Source organism: Pteropus vampyrus, unplaced genomic scaffold (genome assembly GCF_000151845.1).
Source record: "Pteropus vampyrus isolate Shadow unplaced genomic scaffold, Pvam_2.0 Scaffold12, whole genome shotgun sequence".
Lineage (NCBI taxonomy): Eukaryota > Metazoa > Chordata > Mammalia > Chiroptera > Pteropodidae > Pteropus > Pteropus vampyrus.
The window spans coordinates 10,374,439-10,397,589 of record NW_011888793.1 but is presented as its reverse complement, the minus strand read 5'-3'; the positions used below and the strand labels follow the sequence as shown (position 1 = coordinate 10,397,589).

The 23,151-nt window shown below is 35.4% G+C and overlaps 1 protein-coding gene across 1 annotated transcript in view; it reads left to right on the top strand.

Moving 5' to 3' along the window:
* Positions 1-22,616, top strand: part of WDR49 (WD repeat domain 49) — a 119,643-nt gene extending 97,027 nt beyond the window's left edge. Inside the window, exons 16-19 of the mRNA XM_011380821.2 lie at positions 6,999-7,108; positions 9,006-9,152; positions 21,348-21,468; positions 22,562-22,616. Of these exons, the coding sequence (XP_011379123.1) occupies positions 6,999-7,108; positions 9,006-9,152; positions 21,348-21,468; positions 22,562-22,616 (433 nt within the window). The remainder of the gene's footprint in view (positions 1-6,998; positions 7,109-9,005; positions 9,153-21,347; positions 21,469-22,561) is intronic.
* Positions 22,617-23,151: the final 535 nt, after the last annotated feature.

Sequence of the window (23,151 nt, the reverse complement as noted above, 5' to 3'; positions counted from 1 at the left end):
GTGTGTGTGTGTGTGTGTACATACATGAATTTATCTATCTCAGAATGTATGTCAGATTTTACTCCCAGTTTTGGTAGGGTATACAGTAAGTTGACAAGTTCAAATAGCTTAACTTTGAATATTAGACATGACTCTCATTTTAATGCTTCTTGCCTTTCCTACATGTTGTTAAGCCATTTTTTCTCTTCGTACCACTCTGCTAGATCTCATTCTTACATTCCTCTTTCTCTCTAATTCCAGGCAGTTTTAGTTATTTCTTTTGTTTCCTATATTCTTGCCAATCCATTCTCTCTTCATTTTACCTTTCATGCTAAATAAGTATTATTTTTTTGAGAGGATGGTTTTATTCATTGTATATTCTTTGATACACAGGCACTTTTTTTTTTTACCATGTGCATCTATTACATTTTTTTAGGTTTATAGAAAAATTGCGCAGAAAATATAGAGTTCTATATATCCCATTACACCCCACCCAGTGTCTTGCATTAGTGTGGTGTGTTTGTTACAATTTATGAACCAATTTTGATACTTTATTATTTAGTATAAAGTCCATAGTTAACATTAAATGGATGCAGTTGAAGGTTCTTTGATAACTTCACTCAGGGACTTCTGCATTGTACATTTTCAAATTAATACACTCTTTGGTCAATCTCCTGTGGCTCAACCCCATTATCTGGGGTTACCTTTGGAAATACACATCACAGTGTTTTTCTGATGCAGTCCCCTTGCATTGGCAGGCCTCCCCTCTTGCATAAGTCCACATGAAATAACTTCTGCTTGGTCAATAGGAAGCTCACTCATCCTTGCCATGTCTATTGCTCTCTGGTTCCCTCCTTTCCCTTAGCTTACTTGGGTGGCTCTGGCCACAGCTTTTTGCCTGCAGACTTTTTCAGGTATCAATAAGTCACTGGTCTACTTTGTTCCTCTAATGATTTCCCCGGGCAACGTACATTAAATTCTTTGATCTATGTGAATGGAGGCTAGAACTGCAGGGGAAGCTTCCCTTCTTTCTCATGAGAGTGGGACTCAGCACACGCCAACAACTCTCTCCTCTCCTCTCTCATGTTATCACATCTTTGGTCTGTGTACATCCCAGAATGGTGGTTGGCCTAGGTGTGACCAGGTTGGTTTTAGAGATACCTCACTTTAGAATATGGAAATACTTTTTACCTCTTAATTATTTTGCTTTCAGACCTTTTGGACCTCTGTTGACAGGGACATAGAAGAAAAAGGTCCCCTTTAAACATCCTGTTACACTAAATTACGCTTTGGTATTTGTTCTTCCATTTCCTTGAATTATGGCTTGCTGAAATGTCAAGTGGCATTTTACTTTCAGGCAGAATGATCTCTTCAATTTAGAAAGATAGCATGACCAATCCTGTACAATAGTAGAATGCTGAGAAAGGAAAGACTTCTGATATGATAAAATGCCCCCACCCAGCTACCCAACTCAATTTTTATAGATCAGGAAATAAAGTTACCACAGGATAACACAGATAGATCATTGTTCCTCTGTCTGTCACACTCATAAAATAGTGAAGACAAGTGTTACAGATTCCTATTTAGGAGTATTTCAGCCATGATACTATTTTCCTCTTCCTTATGACAAACTCAGTTATTATTTTTTAAATCTACCTTTCTCTAGATTTAAAAATTAGAACTGTTTACTTCTTTCCTGACTTCTATCTCATTTTATTATAGTTTCTATTATTCCATGACACTGTGTTATGAAAACTTGTGCTGATATGTAAATTTTTAAATTCATAGTTTTCTCTTAAAACTGGAGCTTTGTATTTTGCTAGATTTTAAATAGGTGTACAGCAGAGTGATCTCACCTTAGTTGTAAGTTTCTGTAGGCTTTGGGAGAAATTTCCAGTGGCAAGAGGCAAAGTTGTATCCATTGTACTATATTTTATCAAATAATGATACATCAAAAAGTACTCATGATCTTTAAAATTTCTGCTTTTATCTAATTCAGATGACTGGATTGAAATAATTTTAATAGTTTTATAGTAATGAGATAGTACAGAATAATATCATTTAGGAAGTATCGAACTAATTGAAAGAAAAAAGTTAAAAATGTATCTTCAGAATTGACTTGTCAGGTATACCCCTCTCTTCTCCCAGAAACATGACCAGGAATTCTATGTGGAAAATATACAAGTGCAATGTCATTGTCAGCTGTAAAATGTTCTTCATGGCCTCCATCCAATACCAAAGAGATTACAGATCATTTTCTCCCTAAGAAAATATGATTCTGAAGAATGTGCCCTTTTCTTAATCAGATTAGTAAATCCAAGGAGAATCGTGCCAGTTCTTGTCCTTGTGCAAAAATATGAAAATAAAAATGTAAAAAAAGTTAGACAAAAAATGGAAAAGTACATTTGGTATGAGTGTATGAGGGCGGGGGTTTGTTTAGATGATTGGGAAAAGCAATAAGAAAAGATGGAGAAGCAAAAAGAAAAATCCAATATAAAATGAAAGAAGCAGGAAAAATGAGGAAAAATTAAATAATTTAAAATTATGTTCTCATCTTAACTCCTAAGATTCTCTTTCCAGGATAAAAAATGTCGGCATATATTATCTTCTGGCTTATACATAAATACCAATTTCCCATAATGCTTAAGACATTTTATAATATTATGTCTGAGAAGAAGGTAGGTAGTAAAATGTCATCTTCAATTTAAGCCCTGGGAAGATTAAGATGAATATAGAGTTTAAGAGAATAAGGAAGTCCTAATGCTAAGTTAACAATTGATACAGAGAAATAGATTTTTCCCTTCCTTAAGTTCTGCAAAAATCATATTACCATTAGAAAATGAAAAAAAAAAAAGAGAGAAAAGGATAAAATAGGCAGCAAAAACTGCAGTGGACATACATTTTTCTTTATGGGGGAATATTCGGTTTCTGGATTTAAGCAAATTATTCTAATCTAGAAAAATAGATTAAAATAATTTAGAAAATATAACCTTAGAATATTACTTCATTGCAAAAATAATACATATTCATTAGGGAAAGTACAAATAAGCAAAAAGAAAAAGATCAGAAGAAATCACCTGTAGCAAAACCATTGCTAACACTTAGAAATTTCACTCTCCAAGCTTGTTCTGGGCATACTTATGCAAATAAATACATGGACAATTTATAAAAATGACTTAGTATGCATAATTTATAACCTATTTATCATTCAAAAATATAAAGCAAGTTCATTTCTGTATTATTAATATGAGTGTCCACAGACAGCAACATTTGTAATGACTCCCTAGGAATATATCATGTAGCATTTCAACCATTCTCTTGTTTTCAAACATTTAGACTGTTACAAATTTTAATTGGAAAAATATTTATTTAAATCCCTTTATGTGTACCTGAGTTCAACAAATTCTTTGAAGTGGAGCTGCTGAATCAAAAGTTTAAAAGCCATTAGGTCATCTTGCCAAATCCCTGTCCCAACACGTGGGTTCTCGCTCCAGTATGTGTGAAAATGGCTGCCTCTGAACCAACACTGGATGTTGTCATTGTCTTGAAACTGTTATCGTGATATTTCACTATTGTTTTAAATTGCATTGTTTTATTTGTGAGTGTGAACATTTTTTCAAGTTTATTAACTTTTAATAATTCAATAATGAAGTTGAGAGAGGTATTAGAAGTCTACTAAACTAACTCCTGTGGTATATTTAAGAGAAGTACATCCCAGCCTCTTCTTGAATAATTGCTGTGGGATGCACTCACCATTATACAGATAGTGATCTTTGTTATTGAACTACTCTTTACTATAGAATGGTTCTAATGTTAAGTCAAATCTATCTTTTGTAGGAGTCTCTCTTATTGATTCTTATTCTAGGGCAACAAAGAACAAGTCTTCTCTGCCTGCTATTATCTGACACATTTTCCTTTGGTTACACTAAAAAAAAAATGCTTATGTGAAAAGGCTTAATTATTAGAAACCAGAATAAAAAAATCAGATGGGAATTAAAACAGAAATTTCTATTAATTTCTCAGTGAGTTTATATAAGGCAGAAAGCCCACTTAAAATCGATGTATTTTATATACGTGAAATAACTACAATGTTCTAAACTGTATATTATTGCTATGAGGGAACTGATATTTAATATTATTAAATGTTATTGATTAATTATTCTGCCAGTAGATCTTACATGAGAAATTAAATTGGAAAATTTTGGACAACTATAAGAAAAAATACACAAAACATAAAATTTCATTTTAAATCAGGCCTTATATGACACAAGACACTTGGAAGATTACTAGTCTACTTTCACCAACAATATGTGGCAGTAACTATCCTATGCCTATGTATGACAAATGAAAACAAATTAAAGTCTACTCATTTTTGAAATTTAAGTCATAAAAATACTACTACAGCAAATTTTTATTTTTGTAAATGCCACATCGCCTTACTTTTTGTCTTATCATCTGATAGTTCCCATGAGTATTAGAACTGGCTGTAGGGAGTGTTGGAACTCCCTGCTTTGAGTAGAAAATATTGTACTATCAATGTTTAAAGTAACAGCAACCAATACTCACTGAGCTCTTACCATATTCCAGGCAATATTCTAAGGTCTTTTGTGTTTAACTCATCAATTGTCACTGTAATCCTCAGAAAGAGCTGCAGTTATGATCCCTATTTCATGAGTAGAAAAGCAAGTCACAAAAAAGTTAAACGATTTGCCCAGTACCAACCAACCAGCAAGAGGTGAACCAGGGATCCTACAGCAGGCATTCTGGCTCCAAAGTCAGTACACTTTGCCATTAATCTATACTGTCTGTCCAATAAGCATCACAGCAATATTGAAAAGTTATTGGTTTCTTAGTCAAGTGATCACTTTTGCCAAGTATCTGCTATGTGCAAGCCACTACTCTAGTCACTTGCACTTTCTGTTAATGCCTAGTTGGGCACTAGGCGATGTGTCATGCATCTTTCCTCCCTTCTACGCCCAGAACCGAGAGATGAGAGGTCAGTTAGAGCCTTTCCTTCTCATATAATTAATGGCAAGTTTACCAGAGCCCATAGTAGATCCCTTTTCCTGTATCACCATGTAAGACATTTTTGCAAAAAGTTTCAAACTCTATCTAAGCCTTTTATTACATTCTTCTGCTTCTTTGTCTTCATCCATTAAGCACATTGGAATTTTAAGAATATTCATCTCTTTCTAGCTTCTTGTACATTTTTTTATAGTAACCATTCCCCCAAATATCAGATGTCTGTGGAAAGGAGCAATACGTTGGCCTTTGAATATGAAGTTAAATCTATAGTCTAGTTGTTCATAGAACTGCCTTTTGTCTTGGAGCTTTATCAGTATAGCTTTATTTTCTAGGCAGTCATCTAAGTAGCACAATTTGAAGCAATTCCCATAAGATTCTCTTCTATCTTCATCCTACTTCCCTCTAAAGATTAAACTCTTTAGTGGAGATAGGCAAAGTCTTGTGTCTTATATGAAAAAAAAAAAAAATTATTTAAATACCACTGATGAGAGAGCCAGAAAGCAAATGGTATAAAAGCAGGAAAGAATTCAGGGTGTTTGCAAAAAAATCAAAGTTTAGTGTTAACTAATCTAAAATAGACTTCACTACTTCTAGGTCTCACTCAACCTTTTGCACCTCAGTTTATTCCAACAGTACTTTTCTGGGGGAAAAAAATTCTTTTTTCTAATAACTTTAAGGCCTAACTGCATGATACTCTACCCTTCCTGTATCCAACACCAAGTTCTCGTTCAAGATTCTCTTACCGTCTTAAAATTACCATCATTCTTGTCTTCAAAGCCCAGATAGGGGCTAAATGACATGCCCTTCTTCATAGGAACTGACATGTTGTGAGAGAGGCCATTCCAGTGCGATGTAGGGAGAAAACTGGCAGTACCCTCCATCTTTTGGATGGCAAAGATTTCCTTAAAAACATTTGATAATTCCAAATAGCTTATGTAGATACTCTCCCTGAATCAAGGAAGTAGAGCTCCCCTCCTCATCCTCCCTCAGCTGTGGGTTGTACTTGAAAGCTTGCTTCCAGAGAAGAGTCTATAGATAGGAAGGGAAAAAAGTAACTTTACAGATCAGAAACAGCAAACACAACCTTGGCCAGGTGATGAAGTTAACATTAGCAGTGGTACGTCAAGTTGACAGCATGGACCCTTGATAAGATGTGATGATTCTAGCACTTTATTTCTGTTGTCTTCCTCCCAACAACCTATAACCCCCATCTAACCATTAAAAAAATAATCAGACAAACCCAAACTGAGGGACATTCCACAAAAAATTTGACAAGTCTTTGAAACTTATAAGGTTATGAAAAACAATGAAAGCCTTAGAAATTGTTGTAGGCCAGAAGATACTAAGAAGTCAGATTTTTGGCAATACAACTTGTAGCTGCTAAGGTTGTGGTCTATGACAGTGGGTGTTAAATATATTTGAGAAGATTTTCTGTTTTCTGACTGGAATTATATACAACTATATAATGATTTCACTCTCTATACTTTATTGATAAAAACTTTTTCATTGGATTCAAGCTAATCTAAAATTTTCGTGTAGATTTATATAATAAGACTCAGAGATACTAAATTTTTCTGTATTTTGGATACTATAAGTGAAGATCCAGGCCTAATATTGGATAAAGGAGTTTTGACACATGCACCTGCTTATCTCATATAATTTGCACACAAGGCAAGATTAGTGTGTGTTTCTATGAAATTTTCTTCTTAAAGCTTTTTCTCTGTCCTGCTAGCTGTTATGAAGACAGGCTCTTTACTTTAATTAGCCTCTCAGTCTACCTTTTTATATCATCACCTGGCTAGCAGTCATATTATTCAAAGATTTGGCTTAATTGGTATAAACAAATATCGCCACTTAGGTTCACAGGATAGTTTTTTGTTTTTGTTTGTTTGTTTGTTTTTTTTGTCAAAGTAAGGTAAGTATTTATAGCCATAAAATATCTGTTCATCCTTTGTGGTTTATATTTTATTTCATCATGAATTATTTTCTTCCAGCATCAGGCCATCAGAGCTCATAAATTTAGGTATACAATATAAGGAAAGAAATATCTATAAGAAAAAAACACATAGCCTTTACAATGGTGAAGTTATACAAAAATCATCTAGTAAGTAATCACTTTTGATATCGTCTTATAATGTTATTATTTTATAGATTGGTATGAACAAGACAAATGTGTATCAGGAATGTTGGTATTCCATGATGAACTTGATAAAGGTAAGGAGGTCCTGTGATCTCCACTTGACAAAAGAGGACAATGAAGCTCAAAGACATTGAGCGACTTGTCCAAGGCTGCACAGCATACAAGTGGCAGAAGTATAAGGTCTAAGCCAGAAAACGCATGTAAGGTGCCCACTATAGTTCCCTAAATAGAGTTGGCACAGAATGTTAATTCTTTCCTCTAAATATTTAAGAGATGAAAATAAATAAAAACTACTTTTGCTTTCAGGAAGCCCCAAACCACATAGAATGATATATTAGTTTAGTTATTAGCTGACTAGAAAACGAATTACAAAAAAAAGAAATTGAAAAAAAAGAATCATTACCATACTGAAGTGTATTATTTGGAAGTGTAGTGCAAATCATTCCTGAAGCTCCATCACATAATGAAACTATTTCACTCTTTACAAATCTTTTTTCAACTTATATCCAAGCGGCAGCTTTACTTTTATAGAGCTATATGTTATTTTTAATTCTAAAATGTTAATTTTAGAATTTGTGTTGAAATTTTGCTGCAAAAAGGTACATTATTATTTGTTAATATTCAATGTACATTTATAAACTTGATCTATTCCATAGGACTTTTGTCAGGATTACAAGAGATAGTACATGCATAGCACTTAGAACAGTATCTGGCATACTATAAAAACTCAAAATGATTTTATTAGTAATATTATTATTATTGTTATAATACCTCAGAGCATAATCTTTGTTTTGAAACATACTTGAGCTTAAGGCCATGGTCTGCTGTTTACTAGCTATGTAAATTCAGGCATGTTATTAAAGCATCTTGATCCCCTCCTCTATTTCCTCATCTGTCAGAAGGGCATAATGATACTTTACAGGTTGTGAAGATTTCTCCTTTGGTTTGACATAACGAATTGTTTCTCAAACTATGTTCCTTGTCCTAAAAACATCAGCGTCACATGGAACTTAGAAATGTAAATTTTGAGGTCCCATCTTCACCCTACTGAGGAGGGAATGGAGTGGTGCATAGTAGTTTATGCTTTAACAAGCCCTCCAGCTGATTCTGAGGCAGTGTAAAGTTTGAGAACCACCAACTTTTCCCATAGCAGGAGCTCAGTATGAATGTTTTCTTTTCCTAGATACTGAGCCATCATAATGACAAAAGCACAGTTTCTACCTCCACAGAGGTAACAATCAAACAAACATAAAATTACTTCTTGAATTTAGCTTTTCTAGACTTCCATTCTATTATCCATTTACCCCATGAAGCAAAAAGAAAATGTTTTCACTTTGTCCAACATTTTGTTTTTAAGGGCATGATTAAAAGACCTCTTCTTTCCATCTCATTTTGTGCATTATAAATACAATAACACAGCTCTGGTTTACATTTTAGCAAAATGAAAAAGTACCTGCAAAATCAAACATTTAGATATGTTGTTAAATTAACTGCTTAAAAAATAGATTTTATGTTACAAAAGATATAATTTCCTTCTAGATAAAAGAGAAACTGGAGCTTTTCCAAAACTGCAGAATACTCATTTTCAAGGGAAAACGGCAAAAGAATACAAAATAAAAAATAAATGAATGGGAAGCCTTGAGTTCCATTTGGTCCTTTTGAATGAAAGGACCGTGGGTTTATTGTGAACAGCTGTGTTTATGGGGTTTGCTGATCACTGCATTGCAGCTGTACCAGCTGACTAACAGGAAGGTTAAATTAAAAAAAGAAAAAGTAGACTTGGAAATGTGTTATCTCCTTCCGAAGAATTAATGATATTGTACTTTTTTTCTATCCTCCCCTATAACGTGATGCTGTGAAGGTGCATTTAGGTCATTGAGCATCGGAGCCCTGAAAGAGCTGCCTGAAGTGAATACACCGGCTTTTCTTCTAGACCCTGAGAAATATTTTAGGAAAGAGCCAGAGGAGGACGGTCGCCGAATTCCAGAGCTTCCATCACTTTCTGAGAGTAAGTCCTCAGCCATCACACACTTCCATCCTCTCTCTCCATGAAACTCAACCAATTAAAAAAATACAGCAGAAACGCATGAAAGGAACACATGTTTGCCTTCTGGGTTAGAGTGAAATGAAGTGTGGTTTGACTGTTAAGATTTATGGCTCAGCTGCTGATCTGTGCTCTCAGAAGGAACAGCCAACATGCTGAAGTGAAATACATAAAAATAATATTTTTATTTTGTCACTTTTCTGAAGTCAGAATGCCGTGTACGGGTATTATAAGTTGCCATGGATAGAAACCCCTACCCCTGAATAATCTTAATTTTCAAAACCAATACTCTAGAGAAAGAGACATCATAAGACTGCTTTGGAACAGTCTCTGTCAATCTGGTTTTGTTCTTTTCATGTGAAACACTGTAAATAGAGGCTACTTAAAGCGTATTGTCTTAGAGACTTCCAGCTGCAGTGTTTGGCTAATATGATGAGAGCACAAGAAAGCTGAATTTATAAAACATAAATGAATAATCTCTCAAGCTTTCGAAACGAGATGTGTAAAAGAATGCTCTATATTTCAGACTGTAGCTTTCTGAGTCTAAGAGTTTGAAGAATAACTTCTGTACCAAAAATCCTACCCTCACACAGAGGCACCGCAGGAGTGCAGGCAGCACAACCTGATTCTCAGTGAGGCACTCAGAAAGCATATGGACACAGCAGGGAACTCATTTAAAATAATGAATGAAAAGTACATTTCAACTTGTGACAGTCAAAAGATCAGAACCGTCTTCGGAGGTCTGTGGTTTCTAAACTTTTCAAATTCTCCAAGATAGGGATTCGACATCATCCTTGAGAAATAATAACACTGTAGGAGGGAGGCATTTCTTTATGTCCACACCTGAAGAGGTTTCTCCCATAGAAAGGGTGAACAGATGGTCAATATATATATATATTTTTTAATTTCACTTACGAGCAAGGTATAGCTGTCATTCCTTGTCGCCACAATTTCTAGTCCAATTATTATCAGCTTCCTTTGCCTTTTCTTAAAGTTTCTCTTTTCTAAATTTGTAATCATTTATTTGCTCTCATGAGGGCCATCTATTGTTTCTGCTCATTTCTTTTAAAAACCGGAATCCATAAACTTCAGGGCTCTCAATAACCTTTAGGGAATCTGACAGGGCTCTCTGTCTTTCATTCTATTGTTTTTCACCAGGTTGGTTCCTCTTTAGAGATAAATGTGAGGAATACTTACCTGGTCCGCCTGAGTCACAGATGGAAGAGAATCAGGGAACAGACATTAAGAAGAGCTCCAGAGAGCTAAGATAAAGTGTGAAGACAGTTCAGACACAGAACATGCACACAGGAGTCAGAACTGAGACAAGAGAAATGGGTGACTGGGAGCATTCAGAAGCGGGAGAGCAGGAAGTGGGGGAGGTCAACAGTCAGGGCTTCAGACGCCTCTCCTCAGCCATGTGTGAAGAGCCTTGTGCATTCTCCTTCATCCACAGATGAATTCTCCTAATGGGTCGGGAGGAGAGTTGTGTGTTGGGGGAGGTGAGTTGATGGCTAAATGAAAACACCTAAAATACCTAAAAGACTAATAATATATTTTCAAAGATAATTTTGTTCTCCTGGATTTCTCTCTCTCTCTCTTTCTTTCTTTCTTTCTTTCTTTCTTTCTTTCTTTCTTTCTTTCTTTCTTTCTTTCTTTCTTTCTTTCTTTCTTTTGTTTTACATTAGTTTCAAGTATACAGCACAATGGTTAGGTGTTTATATGATTTATAAAGTGATTCCCCCAATTACTCTAGTACCCATCTGGCACTACACACAGCCATTATAGTAATGCTGACTATATTCCTGTGCTGTACTCCACATCCCTGTGACTGTTTTGTAACCACTAATTTGTACTTCTTCATCCCTTTACCTTTAAAAGTTCCTGTAATTTTCACTGTTTTTAAAAGTTGTTTACTCTCTTTTGCTTTTTTTTCTTCAGCTTTTCTTCCTTTGCCTTCTCTGTAAGTGAAAATAGTTTCCTTTTTATTTCTAAAGTTTCACCAACTTGAGGGAGAGACAAATACAAACTATTGAGGACAACAGAATGCTCAACACATGATACCACAGGTGAAGTTCTGTGGAAGAGCCAAGGAAATAGCCATATTAACTCTGGCTGAGGCATAGAAAGGAATTCAAAGTAGAGGTCACGTCTGAGCTGGACTTAGAATGAGTAGGCATTCAAAGGGTGAGGGAGGAGAGAAAGAAGTCAAGATGAAGGAACTAATGTCAGGAAAGACACAGCAGGGATGAAGTAGGGTAGAAGTCCAAATGATTTTAAATTTGCTGCAATGGCTGACTTCATATGGCAACAGGTTAACTGAGTTTGACACAATGAAGAGAGTTGAGTCTGGCATGCATTGAGTTTCAGGTACTGGTGTGCTATTTAGAAGTAAAGTTCTGGAGGATGGAAGAGGACTGTAACATGCTTTGCATACTGAAATAATGTTTGCTCACTTATGTATTTAGCCTTCCCTAAGGTAGATGTTAAATGTGCTAGCCCCTGTACTGGATGTTGGAAACACAGAGCTAACATATATATGCCCAGCCTTCAAAACCTCAAAGACTAGTTAGGAAAATAAACAAGGAAACAAATAATTATATTTTATAGCAAGGTCTATGATAGAGATAAGCACTAGGTACTGTGAGACCACGTGGTTTTTCAGAGGAACCAGATTATGTCTGAGCTGGATATTAAATATTGTTATTAGTTAAAAAAAAATAGGGATGATGGTTCTGGCAAAGGAATAGTATATGCAAATGTAGGGTGGTAGGAGTAACCTGGTGTACTAAGCAAGCTACGTGTAGTTCTCAATAGCTGGGTTCTATAAAAGGCATGATGGAAAATTAAGGCTAGATAGATAAATGGGAGCTAGATCATGGAGCACTTAGTTTACTGTGTACTGAGGACATTGGCATCTATTTTGCTAGAAATGAAGAACTATTAAAATGCTTTAATCAAATATTCTAAATTATCCCATTTTATCTCTTTTATTAATTCTTTCATTTTTGTATCTCTTTGTATTGTTCTTTTAGTGATTGCAATATTCTTTCCTATGATCTTTATTTCTTCTTGTGGTACTGTATTTCCCTCTGAGATTATTTTCCTTCAGTCTGAAGACTTTGTACAATTTTTTTATAATGTGGATCTGCTGGTAAGTTATTTTCTCAGCTTCTATGTGTCTGAAAAATTCATTTATTTCATTTTGAGTTGGAAAGATATTTTCACTGGGTTTAAAACTCTAGGTGGCGGGACTTTTTTTTTCTTTCAACTCCTCAAAGATAACATTCCATTGTTTCCATACTCCCATAGTTCCTGTTTAAAATCTAACTCTTAATTTATTGTTGCTGCTTTGAAGGTAATATCTTTTTCTGGCTGCTTTAAAGATTTTTTTCTTTATCCCTATTTTTCACTTTTCTCTATATTTACACTGCTTGGGATTGATAGGAATTCTTTAATGCCCCTTCATTTTGGACAATTCTCAGCCATTGTCTTTTGAAATATTATTTCTTTCCAATTTCCAGTCTCCTGTCCTTCTGGGTTTACAATTACATACATGTTAGACTTTCATTGTATCACACATTTTTCCTATGTTTCTACTTCTTCTTTTTCTTTTTCTATTTTCCTTTTTGGCCTTCATTTTGGATATTTTATATTGACTTGTCTTTGCTTTCACTAATCCTATCTTTTGCCAGTCTGTTTTAAACTCATGTTATCAGTTCCTAATTTCAGATTTTATATATGTAGTTTTTCAGTTCTAGAAAGCCATTTGAATCTCTTTTATGTGATTCTAATTCTGTTGAAATTACTCATGTTTTTATCTATTTTGTTCAAGTTTTCTCTCTGTTTTCTTTAACATATTAATAATAGTAATTTTAAAGTCTTGACCTGCTAATCAATATCTAGATGATCCTGGTTCTGTTTCTAATGTCTATTTTTTCCTTGGTTATTGGTCACATTTTCCTTTTTCTTTCTAAGTCCTGTAATTTTTGTAAATTTTTTTATTGCGTGACAGAAATTATATATGAAAGATATATAGATACTGAAATTAATGTTATTTTCTCCCAGAGACAGTTCATTCTTTCCTTATTTCAACAGAAAGCATGAGGAGCAGATAATGTTAATTCAATTAGAAACTGAGCTTGGTCAGTGCTGGGTTATAGCTCTAGTTAGACTTAGTCTATTTCTGACTCCATATGTCTGTTTTAGGCCTCTCTCTTTTGAGGAATATTGTCTCCTAAGTACTGCAAGACTGCAGGAAACCTTACTTTGCTTCTTCAGTTCAGTCCACAGTCTCCCACAGCACCCCAGCACTCAGAATGTGTCCTATGGGGAACACAGGCCATAGTTATGGAATTTCTCTGAATTCCAATCTACACACCAACCCACATAGTCATCAAAAGCTTTTCTAATTTTACTTCTCTTTAGAATAGTCTCTCTGTTTATGGTAAGCGAGTTTCTTAGAAATGCCCAGACATGATAAATCCCCAGAGGGAAGAAAATATTTGGCAATCTCAGCTGATCTCAGAAGGATTCTACCATCTCTAGAGTTTTAATTTGATAATCTTTGCTTCTATAGTCCTCTGATGACTTTAAAAATTTATTTCTTTAATTTACCTGTTTTCTTTTTCTTTTATTTATTTTTTATTTATTTTTTCCTATCTGGTACAATGAAAAGAATGGCCTGCTACTACCTATTAAATCCTAACCAGAATTAAAATTCCCATTGAAATGTTTAAAACAAGAAAGTGACATGAACAGATTTGCATTTTATAAAGCTTTCTGGAAACTCTGTGATAAATACATTATAATGAGGATAGATTGAAGGCAGCATATTATTGTATTGGGAAATTGTTCACAGCCAGCTACCTGCTTTTAAATCCTCAATTTTCTTTCTACTATTTGTTTATATCTGGATAACTTACATAAGCTGCTAGTCTCCATTTTCTCATCTGTTAAGGGGACTAATGATACCTGTTTCTTATAGTTGTGTGGGTTAATTTTTAACACAATGACTAGCACAGATTAAGCATTCATTAAATGATATCTATTATTATTTTGAAGATAAAGAGGCCCCAGAAAGGAAATAATTAATTTTAGAAAGGAAAATAATTTAAAGGATTATGTGCCTGATGAGATGTTAAGATATATATGACCATCAGGTTTCTAGCTTGGATAACTATGTCAAAAAAAAAAAAAAAAAAAAAAAAGAGTATTATTGAGAGAGGAAATACAGGAGGGGAAGATAGTTTTAGAGTCAATTTTTAGAATATGTTGAGACAGAGGGCATGGTATATCTACCAAGAAAAGCTAACGTTTTTTCAAGAAACTGAATATAGTAGGAAGGAAAGACAAAGAGCAACTGAAGAGCAAGTACAGTCAAGACGGGCATGTTTTAGAATTAATTTCATTTTTAAGTTCACATTTTTTTCTGATTTTAAATATAAATTTTGAGCTTTATGGAAAATTAGCTAGTAAGAAGCAAAGAGAAATGCTTGAATAGCAGATCTAAAGAGCAGCCACTACTCCCAGGCCTGAGACAGAAAGGCCAAGGGAGATGCCCGCCCAGCAGGTAGAGCTTTCTGGAAGGCTGTTTTCAGGGGCGCTCAGGGAAGCCATACACAGGGAGGTGCTATCTTTCAGAACTCGTTGAAAAGCCATCAAGGGAGTGCGGGGGATGCTGTTCACCGGGAGGAGTCGCACTGGTGGCCCTCTGCTGGACTCTTGGGGTGTAATGAAAAGCCATTTACTGGATAGTACCAGACAGGTGTCTTTGTTTTGCAAAGCCATCTGAGAGAGTGACAACAGAAGTTGCTGATTCTGAGCTCTAGAGAAGCCATATCTGCATTGCAGGAGTCTGGAGCTAGAAAAGACACTGTAGGAGCTTGGTCCTGGAGAAGTCAAGCTGTAGGAGCCTAATGAGAGAGAAACTGTAGCCCAAAAGCCGATGATGGGAGCACCCTCTTGGAAGATAAATTCACTTTTTCTTTAGTGTCCCTCTAGTGCCCTCTAGTGACAGAGCTCAACATTACACCAGCTGGAAAAGAAGTATTTACAGTCCTTTATCACAGAGCAAGCAGACGAGAGGGGCTTTGGAGTTGAGGGCCAATACATTGATAGCTGGCATGTCATCATTTTACTTGCTCTTTATGCTTTTCCCCTCACACCTGGTTCTTTCGTAACCTTTGAAATAACCACACCTGGTTATTTTGTAACCTTTGAAATTGTAGTCATTATTCCTACTTGTTATATTAATGGTTACAGTTGCCTTTTGGGAGAATTTCCATTTATAAAAAGAATAAAACTTGGAAGATGCAAAGCAATTCAGCTATAAAGGTATAAGCCTGGCTTCAAATCAAGACTTTACCATTTGCTAGCTGTATGACCTTGAACAGGTCAATTAAACTCTCTGTGCCTTAGTTTCTTCAAATAAAAATGGGCATTGTATTCATTACCATCCTCATAATGTTGCTGTGGACATAAATGAAATAACCCATGTGAAGCCCTTAGTACAGGACCTGATGCCTAATAAGAGTTTGATACATTTTCTTTATGGGTAATATTTTATTATCCTACTAAATAGTTCTATGATGTAGGAATTATTATTGTCCCTATTTTCTACATGAAGAGCCTATGGCATAGGCATAAAGAGTTTAAATAACTCATCTAGTCTTTCACAGCTAGTAAAAGGTGCACCCTAGATGAGAAGTGTCCATGTTATTCAGGTGTCCACATTATTAATATTTTTAGGTGCAGCCTTCCTTGTTCAAAGAGTATACAAATCATATTCCCCAGGTAGCCTATTCTTATGCTGACTTCTAAAACCAGCCATTTTGCTATTATATTATCTGGTTTTATCACTTTTATTTAAAATTGTTCATCTCCTTTTCAGAAGAATACTGCTGAATTTAAAAATTGTTATTACAAAAGAGAAATTTAAAAAATCTCTATTACCAATATATCCCTCCTGCACACTATCATTACAGAGTGTCCCTTAAATCTTTGCACTGCATTTTGCACACATTCCTGCAATCTCCATAATTACAGTGTGCAGAGGGTTATTTGGCAATCGTATGATGAGAGACATTTTGCCAGACTTACTTTCAACGTTCCAAACTATCACTTTGGAACTAGGGACAGTTTTCAAACACTTCGTAATCCCTAGGTGGCTTTTTATTCTTACCTACAGGTTTTTAAATGTCCTTTTGCATCCTCTTTCTTTCCCTTTCAAGTTGAAACATCTTTCACACTCTCCCTTTAGCTTCTAAGTTGTTCCCTGTGGATTCTCAAACAGCTTGAACCTCCTCTTTGATATGCTTGATTCAAAAATCTGGAAACTACTTAGAACTGTCTCCGGGTCAAGTTTTGCCAATAAATTCACATTATATCTGTAAACCTTTAAAACTTCCCGTGCAGAGAAAATGTTGCATTAGTGATACCACAGGTGAAGTGTTTTGTTGTTGTTGTTGTTCTGTTGAAGACAAAATGAATGAGACAATTAAACAGGTGCTTTCAATCAGGCCATTGTGATAGAGAAAATGCTCACTAAAAAGGAACACCTCGAAGAAAAGGAAGTGAACCTGAGCTGTAATAGAGGCAGGTCAATGAATCCATGAATCTTACTAGACTTCTGAAGAAGAGTAGAAAGGGTCTTACCTCAGAATATGAAAGAGCAGAGTGGTTCTTTGCTGTTATCTGTTTCTGGAATACAGAAGTGTGGGAGGATTCTTAACTGTCTCTGCTTTCCCGGAGCACAGGGCTCAGGTAAAGTTCAATATTGTCAGTCCCCTTACTTTTGTTCATGATGAATGAATATCACTAATCACTGAACAACGCAGAGTTGATCGTAAACCTGGGTGGAGCAAAGCTCAATCTAAGAAGTCATCTCTCAGGGATTCTTTTTGGCCTTGCTCCTGCAAAATCAGTTGAACAATATGTTACAGGGTGATGGCAGTCGTTCTGGAGTCCTGGAGATCCTGAGAGAAAAGGACAACTGCAAGGCAGCTTAGAGTCTAGATAGGGATTTGGGCTATAGGCTTTAGTTCTCAGTTTTAGTCAGGTGTGAGAGCTGGAAAAGTTAGTTTGGAGGATAGTCAGATAGGAAAGGCAAGTGAAAGAATTGGAAATTTGGTTAAGAGTTGATAATTTGTGCAAGGTAGCGATTTCCAATCTAATTTTCAGGTAGGATCCCAAACTGGTTATTTCCAAAGAAGGGGAGGGAATCAATTGAAAATCTATTGCATGAGACAGATAAGACCCTGCGAGACCACATATCCATTGGTGAATTGCAGTTTACAAAAAGGGGACAAAATAGTTCAAAAATGGTGAACTCGGCTTTGAATCTGACCACCTGGATGGGTATGCTAGAGATAATACATGGTTTTCCATTGAAACAAAATTTCTCTCTTAGTTCTTAAACTACAGGTGAAAACATATACAGATAAAGTTTTTAAAAATTCTAGTTTAATGTAGCTTTGCTTTAGAATATAATCTTAAATCTAGTACCAGTAAAGAAAAAGAATCAATGATATTATAAAAACCTTCTTATTTGAACAAATGATTAAAGCTTATGAACAAAACATTTACAAATATATTTATTTTAAGTAAGAAATGAGAGATTGCTACACATGAGTCACTCCAGGAAATTTTAAATAACTAAAGATCTATATGAGCACAGAACTCAAGAGACATTTTAGATGTAAAAATCTTTCCTATTATTATATATGTGCTTACTCGATAGCACCAAATCATCTTGAAAGTCACACATACCCACCAAAATTTGGGTCACACAAAAGAGAAGTCATTAATATGTGAAAAACATTTTCAAAAAGTTTCAACAGATGCTCCAAACTGTATGTCATCAGGGAAATGCAAAGTAAAATAACAATGAGATACCACCACACACCTGTTAGAATGGTCAAAACCTGTAATACTGACAACACCAAATGCTGGCAAGGATATGGAGCAACAGGGATTCTCATGCATTGCTGGTGGGAAGGAAAAATTATACAGCTACTTTGGAAGACAGTTTGGTGGTTTCTTATAAAACAAAACATATTCTTATCATACAGTCCAGTAATTATGCTCCTTGGTTTTTACCCTAAGGAGCTGAAAACTATGTCCACTCAAAAGCCTGCACATGGATGCTTAGAGCAGCTTTATTCATAATTACCAAAATTTGGAAGCAACCAAGATTTCCTTCAATGGGTGATGGATAAATAAACTGTGGTCCATGCAGACAATAAAATACTATTCCATATTTAAAAAAAAAAAAAAAGGCTCAACAGGTTCCAGATAATTATTTAAGAGTCATATGAAGATTATGACAGCATTTTGATTAATCTTCGCCAGGCTGTTGCTTTGTTACCTGTTACTAAATGATGGCTAACATTTAATGACAGCTGAGCAATCCTATTCTAGCATCTAGTTTTAGAATTAGAGCCTTGACGTCAAAATGCGGGCTGTGGGTAACAGCATGGGCATCACTCAAAGCGCGTTAGAAATGTAGCATCACAGGCCTCAAGTCTCATCTATTGATCACAACCTGCATTTTAACAAAGGTGTCTAGGTGATTTTTTTAATGCACATTTAAGTTTGAAAGCACTTATCTAGAGGACTAGAATAAGATGGGGGATGTGAATTAGAGAGGTGTTCAGAATTCTGTACACCCATAAACTAAAAATAGCTGGTCACTGCAGTGCTATATTAGCATAGTCAGCAAGTCCCTTCTTTCCAGGCTGCCTTTGTGAGGTTTGCCACTATTGCTCATCTGATAGTGGCCAGTCGGGGGCAAGGGAAGGATCAGATGACAAAAGATTAACTTTGCTTCATTAAAACCACTTGAGTCATTTTATTTTAGTGAAAATGTTTTAGTAGCTTATGACCACAACATCTTATATTTTCATTTTTTAAAAAAACATTGTAACAAATCTTGTCAGGCATCCAACTATCAAATGAAGTGATGAATGTATAAATGTCATATTTTTCCAGGTAGGAAATAGTGAATGTAAATGGTTAGTAATAACATGAGATGTTGAATTTAAAAGCAGGGGTTGTGGTTAAGGTATGCATGACACAGAGGACCCCTTTTCTATCACAGTTAGCTAGCCCTCAGGTCTCTGGAATTCAAGAATTCTAAAGTTACAGTGCCGAGCCCCACCTGGAGGTTCTTCATTTATTTGTTCATTTGTTCAACGAATATATTTGTTGCACCTCTCATGTACCAGACACAATGCTAGGTGCTAGGGGTATAGGGGGTATAAAGGCAGACAAAGTCTTCACTCTCATTGAATTTATCACCTGGGGAAGAGATAGATAATGAATAAATAACTAAATGTAAAAAGATGAGTTGAATAGTGATATTGATAAGAGGTATGAAGAAAATAAAGAAAATAATGTGATAGGATGTGCTAGAGGGAGCATCAGTGCTTGTCTCTCTGATTTTTTGAGCTGAATCCTGAAAGAAGGAAGCAGACTTCCAAAGAATTGGGGGCCAAATATTCCAAGGACAGAGCACAGAAGTGTAAAGCTACTGAGGTGGGAATAAGGTTGACACATTTGAGGGATGGAAAGGTCAGTCTTGCTGAAGGTGAGTGAGATATGGAGACTGGTACAAGATGAGTTTGGGGGGAGGTTGGGATCAGGCCATGTGGGGCCCTGTAGCCTGGTTTAAGCATGAAGGGAAGCCTCTAGAGGGCTTGAAGAAGGGATGTGACCCCCAAGAATTCATATACTTTGGCTATTGCTAATCCTTCTTAGAGAACTACTCTCAGAGATTCTTAGTAAGTTGTGGGGCCCAGAAAGCAAGCAGTGTGAGACTCTAGGTTCCTATGTTAGCACCTCTGTGGGAACTTGAGGGTGCTTTAAGATAAGCTGTATATTTAAATAAACATAAACTGTCTTTACAAGGCGTATCTAACATATTCCAGTCATAAACCACAGGAAACTTGACAAACCAGTCTATTTGCCTCTTAGAACACTTTACCCTTGCAGTTGTTCTGTAATAAACAGTGTATTTCATGGCAAGTAGGTCAGTCAGGGTTCTGGGAATCAGAACTAGCAGGACCATGTATTGAAATTTATGCCAAGGAATTGGCTTATGCGATTGTGAGGATTGGTTGAGTAAGTCCAAAGGAGTAGGGCTGAGTCAGGAAGGGAAGATCATGGACAGGCTGGGCACAGGCTGAAGCAGTTGTCCACGGGCAGTCAGGAAAGGAGGAGAGGGGGACTCCACGGGCAAAGGCAGACACTGTTGTCCAGTGGCAGAATTTCCTCCCTCTCCTAGGGATCCTCAGCCCTGTTCTTTAGGCCTTTCCCTTTTCCCCTTTCGTAATCCTTCCTCACCTCCATGGTCCTTATTATCAATTAAAATTCTATCCGGACTTTAAGTTCCCTTCAGATAACATCTGTTTTTTTAAGTTTTTCCTCTGATTTCTGCATATTCTTATAATCTCTTTGTATGTTTAACCACAATTTATGTTGTATATATTTTCTTAAAACTATTTCTTATTGCATATGATATTTTGGTCATTTGGGCACTGCTTCTACTTTCTACCAGTTGGAAGAAACCCTATGACTTAGTCATGTTTGTGCCCCATATACTCTTGAGCACACAATGTTGTACATAACATTCAAAATTATTTTTTGAATATGTGGCACAATTTCCTCCTACTTCTCACTGATGTACAATATAACCACTCATGGGAATAATTTGACTGTTTTTTTTTTCTGAAGCCATGGATCCCTGCAGATCAAAGTATCTTATAAGAATGTGATTGCAGATGTGATTGTTTAGTCATGCAGACAGTCAAACTGTGTTTTGATTATTCTAATTGTCTTATTTCAATACAGAATAATTGACTCTTGGATTTTTATGAGTCCTTGATAGCTGTTAAGTAGATTGAAAAACAAAAATGGAAAACAATCTTCTTTAGTCTACTGTTAAATGGTGGCTCTCTATCATGATATAAATATATTAATAGAACTAACTGTTAAAATTGAAATTGAAATCAAAGGACTGGCAGAAGCTTAAGAGAAATTTTCTCCAAGTAAACTCTTGCTTTTAAAAACAAGTGAAACTTGAGAATTTTTACCCTACTATTTCATTTAATTCAGTCTCTTCCCAAGTATAATTTACATGTCATTTTCTTCATCATTTTGTAGCTTTGAAAGCTGTATTTGTTGAGAAAAACCTGTTTCCCAAAGACATTCTGGATCGTGAACAAAGAACCAAGCAATTATATCAAGAAACAAGTAGTGACGTGAAGATAAAAAGAAATAAGAAGCAATTATAATTGAAAGAAAAATAAATATTTTATTGCCACATAAAGTACGTGTATAAAATGCAGAAAAGGAATCAAGATTTCTGACCCCCCTTTTTATTTTATATTCCAACTTCAGGAAGTTTTGTTTTCAGATGATGTTTTAGTTCTGCTTTACCCATCACCTTGCATTTTTTCTGTGTTCTCAATAAAAGAAAGATTGTATTAAAGAGGGACTAGTATCAATTGATATTATCTATTCTCAAATGTTTTTATGTAAAAAGATACAATTTCATAATAAAGTATTTCTACCAGTTACACCTTTAATGGCTTCTCTAGACAAATATTTTTGGTCAGTTTTCATTGTAAAACCTGAATGGAAACGAAATAAGAAAAGTACTGACATGGTAAATACCTACGGACTTGACTAAGACAACAATTCCCACTTAATTACACTTTCTATTTTTTTAAATGATTCTGATAATACAGTTAGACCTTGTCATTATCATCTGTTCTATTAATTCTCATAGACATATCCATTCTTCTATGTACTTATTGAGAAATTACTGATAAGTTCTACTTCTATACTTTGTTATACTGTACTCTATAATTTAGTGGCATAGTACAACCAAAGAAATAATAGCCTCAAAAAATTTTTTTAAAAATCAAAGGGACAGGGTCTATATAAAGGACTCACTCTATGTGGAAAGTTAAGTAGAAAATGTTTGGTTTTGAAATATAGGCTTTACTTTTTTGATCCATTTTTTAAAAATAAATATAATCTACCAGGCAACTAATATTCTTATGCTGCTTTATTTATTGTCTCCTGTACAAATAACTAATAATATCATTCACATAACAAGTTATTTATTGTATATTAGTATTTTAAAGAGTCCTTTCAAAAATATTTGTACTTTAAGAAGAATTTTGCAAGAACACACACAAATAAAATAATTAACAATGTATACGGGCCTACTCTGTCTAGTAATTGCATCCAGTTATTGATGGCAATGTTGGGTTGGAACCCAGATCTGTTTATTAGTATAGTCTGTGGAATGAACTATAACAATAGAACTTACAGTATCAGTGGAGTAAACGTTTTAATTTCGTGGACAGGGTGGCAGAGAAAAGTTTTCAGAGGACAGTTGCCTACCACTCTGTCTACATTTAAGTGCATCCTGAGGCAGGCATTCTGTATACATTGCTTTCCCTTCTCATTGAGTGATAGTCACACATGGGAAACGTGTAGGAGAAAAATATATTTGAAGGAATCAATCAATAAATGTTGGAGAATGTCTTCAGAGTGGTAAAGGCCCTAGAAATTATGTTCAAGAGGAATGAGTAAAGAAATGGGAGGTCTAGTTTAAGAAAGGGAATTTATGGGAGATACAACCAATCCTCAAATATTTCAAAGCTCCAGTGAAGAAAAAGAATAGAAGTAGAACTGATGGGCACCATTTTAACAAGGCAGATTCTAGAATTGCTTCCTAATACCTCTTAAAACATGAAAAGTTTTCTCATTTTCCCTTTTCTCCTCATTGTCACTTCCCATCTTGGTGCAGAGAAGTTGGCAGAGGGCCCACTGTAGGGCAATGAAAGGAAGAAGGAGGAGCCTAGAGAAGACTCAGCAGATGATGCTTACTGGACCCAAGAGTATGGGAGGAGTGAGAGGGAGGGGAAATTAAAGGACGGGAAGGCAGAGGGAG